Genomic DNA, 9,628 nt, shown 5'->3' with positions numbered 1-9,628 from the left:
ATATAGTACATTAATTTCATTTATATATATGAAAAAAAAATTATAAACAACCAAGTGTCAGCAAGTTTTTTTTTTTTTTTTTTTTTTTTTTTGCAAAGTTGCACATTTATGAGCTTCACATGAATCTGAGAAGAGGAGTGACTCATTTCAGGTGATCAATTTGATGAGTCTACATTTCACTGCTTGTCTTGTCTCTTAACACCATCAGCTGCTTAAAAAAAAGGTTTGTCTGCCCACAGTGTTTATTTAGAGGAATTCACCTTGTCTGGTTCTGCCCTAGTGATCAGACTTATAACAGGTTATGATTACACAAACTATTTGATATTTTATATAACTATCTGCATATAGAGTAATTAACTTGACTTGAGTTGTGTTGTTCAGCACAGTCGTCTAGTGCTCTTTCACCGCAGTTTCATCGTTCATTAAAGGTTTATTGTCAAGTCAGTGGGCTTCCTGACACTTGGGTTGTGATATTGTGTTCTGTGAAACCAATAGATCATATACTTAAAAAAAAATAATCAGACTCATCCGTCCCAGCCGAACTTCCCCAGGTTGATTTGCTCCAGTCCAGGGAGACTTTGTGGGCCGTGACAACATTAGCGTGAGTGTCACTGAATGCAGCGGTTGACACTGTGCTTGTGAATTTTGGAGGGAGGACATGCATTTCTGCATATTAAACAGAGATGGTGAGTGATACGAGAGACGTGTTAGCTTCAACCCCATGTTCTGCCATTGCGCTGCTTCTCCGCAAGGGAGAAAAAAAAGTTTACCAGAGCCCTTAACACGGACGAAAAACTATGACTCATATTTTAGAACATGATATTTTGTACAAACCATGGACATTCCATAAGACAAGTACTTATTCCATGAAAAAGCTTATTCCATTTTTATTTTTAAAAGGGATTTTTTATATTTTTTTATTTTAAGAAATAATACATTCTTCATTATATATATATATATATATATATATAAAGAACCAGGGCTTAATGTAAGGGTTTGTGAGTTGATGAAAAGCTAATAATTAATCAGTCATACAAATTTAAAATAAAAATAAACTACTGTACTTTAAAACAAAAAATCTAAATATATATAGACCCACACACACACTATCAGCACAACTCAATGCGTTTAGACATTTAGACGTGGTCAAAAGTGTCAGATGTGTGGGTGAATATGGCTGTTTGCTGTATAGAGGTGAACAGCCAGACTGGTTCAAGCTGATTTAAATAACCACTTACTAAAACCAAGATTTGCTTCTCTGAACACATAACAGAAGCAGAAGGGCCACAGGAAACTAAGACTACAGCTAAGAATAGGAAACTGAGGCTGCATTCACACGGTCTCACTAAAATTGGACAACAGAAGGTTGTCTGGTCTGATGAGGTTCGATATCTGCTGCAAATTTAGGATCAGGTCAGAATTTGGTGTACACAACATGATAGCTCTCAATCAGATGATCAGCTTAAACTCTTTAATACCTGACTTGTTCATCTTAGTAGCCTGCTGCTGACATTCATGCACAGCTCTCTCATCTGTTGTCTGATGTTATTAATAGGTTGTGAACTGAGCATATTTAGCTCTGCATTTTACTTCCCATAATAGTGTAGCATCACTGACCCTAAGCATGCATACAAATAATGGTTCCCTGATAGCACACGTACATCACATAGACATTAAGAAGACGTTTTTAAGATGTTTAGATGATCCAGAAGGTATGTAAAACTATCTTTTAAAAGATGTTTATCTGAGGTTTTCATTAAACAGATGTTCTTCTGATGAAATGCTCTTCAAATTACATCTTGTAGACATGGGTTTTCATTAGACAACAGCAATTTTATATAAATTCATTAGTGATAATAAATGTTTTCAATTACATAATATATGCGTGTGTACTGTGTTTATTTATTATGTATATGTACATACAAACACATGCATGTATATATTTGAGAAAAATATTTGTTAAATATATTTATAGAAGATAATATATACATAATAAATAAACAGTATACACACATTATGTAAACAAAAATGTTTAATTTGGATGTGATTAATCGCGATTAATCGTTTGACACTACTAATAAATTTATATTTAAATAAATGCTTATTTCACATAAATTTACAGGCTATACAAATTTGATAAAAATTTTGCATCAAAATGTCATTAAGCGATTAATAACTTGAGATATTGTTTTAAATAATCACTCACTCACTCACTCACTCACTCACTCACTCACTCACTCACTCACTCACTCACTCACTCAGTACAAACTAGTAAAATAATAACAAAAGACAATAAATTAATGAAATAATAAAATAAACCTCCCAGTAACACAAGAAGGCCTACAAGCAATATCTTACAGATGAGGTAAACGTTCAGGAACGTGAAAGAATGCAGTCACATGTAAAACAAAACCACTTCAATTTATCATTGTCTTCATTTTTGATGAAGATAATATGCTAATGCATAATATTTTCTCAAATAAAGCTAATAAAAGTATCCGTCAGTGCAGTGAGTTGTATGAACGTTTACCTATTTATTTATTTATTTTGACTCTTGTTATCTGAAATGAACAAGAGTTTATCACATCAGCAATGATCCATGTGCATTTCTCGGTGTATTATACAACACAAATTACATGACAGCGCATAAAGAAATGAACTTTGAGCGCGCAGTCCTTCGCACAATGACATCCCTACAGTGTCTTACTGAAGAAAAGAAGAGAGAGGAGATACCTGGAAAGCATTTTTTACTAAAATGCATGCTTTTCAGGTTTTCACTAAACTCTCAGGCACATTTTCTAATATATATACTAAAATAATTCATAGAAGAGTAGGGGAATATATTGCATTACTAATGGATTTAGTGGGCCTTATGAGTACGTGATTACTGCAAACATGATTAGTTTTAGCCGATGCATGGAATGCGTAACATCATCATTTCACTGAAACTCTCTGACGCAAATTAATGTTCCTTCATGACTGGTTTGGGACTGACTAACACTAAGTGGGACCATTACAGTCAGGCCTAAAATGACTTAGCCTTTGACTTCCACTGGCCTTCAGGGGAGGAATGATGATCTAGATGTTTCATGCAAATCACAGATTACATAAAACTGTAGCTTTCTCTTCAGCGAGCATCTGAACCAAACCCATCTGTATTAAGACACACTCATTCCGGAAACTCAGAATTGCTCCCGTCAGTGTTTTTACCTGTTTCAAAACGCTTGGCTTTCAGAGGTTGAAGCTTTCTCAATGCTTAAATCGCTTGCAATGCATTATTCTTCACTTATAAATCGCTCAGGATCAAAGAGTCTAATGAAAATGCAAATGTTGTCATCTTAAAGCATCTAGAAAGCCACATTTTTTTATCTAGATTGTATTTTCAGAATCTATTTTTATGCCAAATTAATAATTCAAATGACAGAGAGATTGAATTTTAGACTGAATGTATATATATATATATATGTATATATATGTATATATATATATATATATATATATATATATATATATATATATATATATATATATATATATGTACAATGGATAACATACATGTTTATGTAATATAGTAATATATAATATATATATATATTACTATAATATATATATAATATTAAATGTAATATATATATATATATATTATATATTGTGTATATTTATTATGTATATATAAATACACATACAGAATATATTTTGAAAATATTTACATATAATATTTACACGCATATATTTATATTTATATAATTTATATTATACATAAAAATATTAAATATCTTAAATATATGCATGCATGCGTGTCAGTACACACACATTTTGGATGCGATTAAACGATGAATCATTTGACAGCACTATATATATATATATATATATATATATAGTTACTGCATTATCACAAACAAAAAGGGTAAAAACTATTTTCACTCAGAAAATGCTAGTAAATGTCACTATTAGTTATGTTGGGATAATTAACTGTTAATTTTTAAAGCATGTTAGCTCAGGTTCATTAAATAATATTATAATGAGCAATACATTGTTACAGTTTTTATTAATCTTTATTAACGTTAGTTCATATAGCTCAGATCCAATAAATAACTTTAATAGATACAACTTTTGATTTAATGTCTTATTCGATGTTTGAATCAACATGAAATGAGATTAATAAATGCTTCAGAAGTATTTTTCATTGTTAGTTTGATAACTAATGTAGTTTCTTGCAGCAGGTCTTCTCCACGTGTGCCACAAGAGAGCACTGTAGCCATGAAGACTAATGCAGTTCACTCTCACTGCTACTAAATCTGTAGAGAGAGTGGATGATGCAAGCAAAGCTGTTGCATTGCACTCATTAATGCACTTAAAAATGCATGCTTGATTGTCACTACATTACAAATATCAAACCAAATGGCATCTAAAGACAAATTGTCTGAACTGTCATTATTTTTTTAGTCTCTTGACTTTTTTAACCAAATAATCTGCATATAATTTTTAGTGTAGGACGTTATTTCCCTTCAAAAGCCCACAGGTGTCATAGTATACTTATTTATACCTATGAACATGACTCATAAGGTCATGCAAAACACTGTTTTAAAATGCACTTGAGTTATATTTCTTTATATAAATTCCACTTGGTTTGATAGATTGTGGCTGTCAACTCTCACACATTCAGCGCGAGAATGACATTGTTTTCACGAAACACACTCGCTTTCTCACACAGTGACACAATCAACCACAATCTATGGGTAAGGTCATTTTTTGTGTGGATCTATAAATAAAAACTACTAAAGAATAAATATATATAATGTATAAATATAATTTAAATCGCCTACATTTGGCTTTGTTTTCTTATTGTTTTCATAATGACTTAAAAGCAGTTGGACCAAAAGAGTCCAAATCTGGACATTTTAGAAATCCAGGCCAGGACAAAATTGATACCATATTCACATTTGTGGGTTACACAGATGCAAGGCGGATTTCAAGTCAGCAGCACTCTCTTTTAGCTTGTTTTTGCTTGGGAAGATTTATTCCTAAAGTAGTTTTTATTTATTCTGACCATCTTAAATTTGAATTGCTTGGGATAAATTATGATTAAATAAATCAACATGAAGGGTTATGTTAAGAGCTATTAGGCCAAGAGCAAAGTCAGCAGTGCATTGATCTCACAGGAAACTGCACGGAGCATTTCTAGAAACAGAGATAGTAATCATAATGCAAAGCCACATCTGAGCAAGAACTGTACTACGCTGCTGACTAAAAAATGCTGAAGCATGATTGCATTGACTATTATTAAATACATACAGTAATTTTTTCCACTCAACAAATTTCATAAATGAAAAAGAAAATACAAGTATTTTTTTATCTGTGCTCGTTTTAACAGATAAGATCTAGTTAAGTCCTGAAGGTGAGAGATACAGGTTTCATCAAATGGTGCATTACTTAAACTTGTACCTTTGTGACAATCTACCAACTATAAGTAGCTTTGCAACACGTCACCTACCAGTCATTAAAATGTTAGTAGATTGCTTTAATATCCACAAACACTTTATTTTGATGCTCCATAAATAACTTTCTATAAAACTTTGCGAGTTCAGGTCAATTTATTCTACTAACCCTTAACCTAACACTAATAAGAGTTAGTTGATCTATAGTTAGCCGTGGACTATTGAAAAAAGTTTAACCGATGACTTTCCTCAAGTTTAAGGGTTAAAACAAAAACATCAATGATAACGTAAAATGCATGTAAATGTATCATCACACATTTACAAAAAAAAACCTTTTACAGAAACTCTAGGTTTGAATTAGCAACTGCAAGCCTTTTTTTAAGTGTAACGCTTATCTTTAGTGTGCTTCGATGAACGTAGTAATGATACGTGACAATTCTGGTTCTTCATTTTCACAGGTAATGGCATGTGTCATGAAGCTCTAGGATGTGTGACAGCAGGTGTCAAACTGTACATCGTGAAGCGATCGTAGAGCGACAGCACCCTCTGCAGATACACCATCATCTACAGCACTGCTTTTATTATTATTTTTTGTCATAACAATCTTTTAATGGATCATATGCCTACACAAGAGGATAGAATGTTTCTCAGTGTCTGTCACTGGCTGCACTCGTATTCAAATTCCGACCAAAACTAACGAGTTGATAATTATTTTCATGTTATAGAAAAGAACTGATAAGGTCTAGACATCCATCAAGGAGGAGCGAATGTGATTTGTGCCTATAGAGTCTAACGTCCAGAGAGGTGGAGCTGGAAGTCATTTGACTCTGCATTGAGTACCTCTTCTATGAATGATGCAAAAATTCTGAAGATGAAAATTCTAATTCTGAAAAGCTTGAAGTACCGAATAAATTATTTGTAAAAATTTAGTTTAAAATAATATAAATAAAGTTGGATTTGGAAGAACTGTGAGCTTATTTTTATGCATAAATCATACACAATCATTACACACACACAACCTCTACCCTTTAAGAGATGATGCACTTACAGGGTTAAATATTTGCCCTACATTTTCATTTATGCATTTAGTTGACTTACAGTGCATTCAGACTATACATTTTTTTTTCTTTTTTTTACCAGTATGTGTGTTCACTGGGAATCGGACCCATGACCCCTTGCGCTGCTAACCCAATGCTCTACCACTGAGCCACAGGAACACCATTCAAAGCCCTAAACAAGTGTTATTATACTAATATAGCATTTCTTAATATTTTGAATTAGTTTTTAGTTTCCCATTTTCACTGAAAGCAAACAAATTTAAAAAATGGCTTCATCTGAATATAAAGGTCACCTCTCATTTTATTTTCCCATGATGCCAAATCTGACCTAAATAAAAGTGCTGACATGCGATGTTTGTGGCATTAAACAATCATTTGTTGTGGCTGTGTGGTGTCTTCAAAAGATGAGAGAATCAAAGCTTCAAAGGTTCATTTACATCACTGTACATCACCCAATGTCTGTCTGTCCATCTGCTTAAAAATGAAAGAAGGTCAAAGGGATGTGGGAAACCAACTGGTGATGAAGCCGTCTGGCAAATTATCTGAGACAATCTGCGCTCATGTTGTATTAGTGGAACCTATTGCTGCAACAGAATTAGTGACAGAATAAGTGTCTAATTTAAGACAAGAATAGTGACTGCAGCAGTTAGGGTGATTCCCTTCATAGGCTTAAGTAACTCCTGATGGTCCCTGCAGTCTTTGAGTTAAATCAAAGTGAGCCAATAATGCCATTTCAAGGGGATTCTCAATATTACTTCGATTCTCTGGAATCTAATAGTGATTATGGGGGTGTGTAAGCATTTCGGGATTTTTTTCTTTGACGTGTAATCAACAGAATCAAGGCTGTGTATGATAGGATGTCACTTCCTCTGTCAGCACTATAAAGAATACTGATTAGTGCCGAAGCAATGAAGACCATCTCTACATCTGGAGATCTTAATAGGCATCAACATGACCAACATGAGGACTTTCATGCTCTTGGTGCTGGCGATTGTAGCCGTTACTGGGTTGAAACATAAAGCGGGACCAATTCTCCTAATGGAAATCATAGATGATGTGAAGAAGATCTTGAATCAAAGTTCAGCGATGGTAAGAAGTGCAATTTATCATTTCATCTGGTTTATTGGCAAAGACTTAAGTCTCACAACCTTCGAACTTTCTTTCACAGAATCTCAACCAATTTGTAAGAGATGTATTTCCTCCAGTGGGCTGCTCGGTAAGTTGAATTTTCACAGTATTTGAGAACATTCCTGATACTTGACTTCATTATCATTAATTACATATGATTACACAGGAGGAACACATTTGCCAAGCAGCAATGGTCATGATGGACACAGAGCTAAGCTACAGCATGCTACACAGACGACTGTTTGCCTATGCTAATTATTCAGGGGTAAGTCATCACACAATATTCATTTGTTGAATTAGATGATAAACAACATGATTACTATAGTGTCTATATTATTAGAGTATCATTCTGTGCACAAACCAGTGCTATGAGCTGATATTGGTTCTACTTGCCCCAATTAGTAGCACCAAATTAAACAGCACTGCTTGTCTGAATGACTGACTTAACTAAGCTTAACTTAACTAATGACGGATTTAACTAAAGACTAACTTGACTAAGCCTAACTTAATGACTGACTTAACTAAGGTTAACATAACTTGACTTAACTGATGACTGACTTAAGCTAACTTACCCCCTGGTTTCACAGACCAGGCTTAAGTCAAATCTTAGACTAAAATGCAAGTCTGGGCTGTTTCAAATGATAGAAACTTGCACTGATTGATCTTAAAATATATTGGTGCCTTTGTTTTGTCTCAAGATGCACACCAGTAATGTTTATTTTTTCCAAGCACATTCATAAAATTGCTTAAATGTCTAAATTTAACTATGATCTAATCCTGGTTTAGTCTAAGCCCCGTCTGTGAAATCGGCATTAATTAACAAACAACTGACTTAACTAAGGTTAGCCTAACGACTGACAAAAGCTTGACTTAACTAAGCTTAACTAATGACCGACTTAACCTCAACTTAATTAACAAACGACTGATTTAAGCTTGGCTTAACTTAGTTTAACTCATGACCGACTTAATTAAGCTTAACCTAATTAACAAACGACTGACTTAACCAAGCTTAACTAATGATTGACTTAATTAAGCTTAACCTAATTAACAAACGACTGACTTAACCAAGCTTGACTTAACTAAGCTTAACTAATGATTGACTTAACCTCAACTTAATTAACAAACAACTGATTTAAGATTGGCTTAACTTAGTTTAACTCATGACCAACTTAATTAAGCTTAACCTAATTAACATACAACTGACTTAACCAAGCTTGACTTAACTAAGCTTAACTAATGACTGACTTAATTAAACTTGGCTAACAACTGACTTAACTAAGGTTTAACGCAGGTCTACAGACCTAACAATGGCACATGCAGTGGAAAAAACACAATATGGTTTTTAATAATCAGTTTAACCACATCAGTTTTACAGTTTAAGCGAATTAGCTTTGCATAAAACTGTAGATATATAGACTCATTTTTGACGGCTTAATGTAAGAAGTTCAATGTTTTCTAATAGAGCTGAATGTGTGTTTTCCCACAGCACCTTCAATGCAACGTTACAGCTTCAGAAGAACACAGAATGCATGTTTTCCTCGAAAAAATCAAAGATTGCTGCAAAGAACAATACTCTAAACTCTTAAAGCAACCAGATGAGAAGAAACAAGTGAATTGACTCTAGACTTACTGCTTATGAACACAATACTATATTTTTGTATTACATTTAATATTCAATTCTTTTTTTATTAAATGTTTTCTATCGTATATATTTATTGTATTTATGAATAAATGTTTTCTGAACAGATTTTTTTGGTTGTTGTTTTTGGAATTTGAAAAATATTCATTATAAAAAAAGAAACTACCAAAAAAACACTATGTTTTACCTTGTAAAATAATTTAATAATTTAAAGAGTACAGGAAAGAAAAAAAACAGTAAAATGTAAACATTTTTACATAAGACTAATGGTTTTACTACAGTGCACAGTGGAAATACATTGCAATTAGAGTAAAATGGTACCACAGCCAGGGGAACATGGCATGCACATTCACATTATAAAACAA

General features: G+C 33.0%; 1 protein-coding gene across 1 annotated transcript; it reads left to right on the top strand.

Annotated features, from left to right (window-relative positions):
* Positions 1-7,117: 7,117 nt before the first annotated feature.
* Positions 7,118-9,371, top strand: il4 (interleukin 4). Its single transcript, XM_059521281.1, has 4 exons — positions 7,118-7,585; positions 7,665-7,712; positions 7,791-7,889; positions 9,111-9,371. The coding sequence occupies exons 1-4, from the start codon at positions 7,448-7,450 to the stop codon at positions 9,240-9,242; spliced, it is 417 nt and encodes a 138-aa protein (XP_059377264.1). The 5' UTR covers positions 7,118-7,447; the 3' UTR covers positions 9,243-9,371.
* The last annotated feature ends 257 nt before the right edge of the window (positions 9,372-9,628 follow it).

Source organism: Carassius carassius, chromosome 33 (genome assembly GCF_963082965.1).
Source record: "Carassius carassius chromosome 33, fCarCar2.1, whole genome shotgun sequence".
In the NCBI taxonomy this organism is placed as follows: Eukaryota; Metazoa; Chordata; class Actinopteri; order Cypriniformes; family Cyprinidae; genus Carassius; species Carassius carassius.
This window is presented reverse-complemented; position numbering and strand designations above follow the sequence as displayed.

Excerpts from the sequence above, each read along its gene's own strand:
- il4 (XM_059521281.1), top strand. The coding sequence starts at position 7,448 with ATGACCAACATGAGGACTTTCATGCTCTTGGTGCTGGCGATTGTAGCC. Across the intron at positions 7,586-7,664 it reads TGAATCAAAGTTCAGCGATG|AATCTCAACCAATTTGTAAG; the intron begins GTAAGAAGTGCA and ends TTTCTTTCACAG. Across the intron at positions 7,713-7,790 it reads TTCCTCCAGTGGGCTGCTCG|GAGGAACACATTTGCCAAGC; the intron begins GTAAGTTGAATT and ends ATGATTACACAG.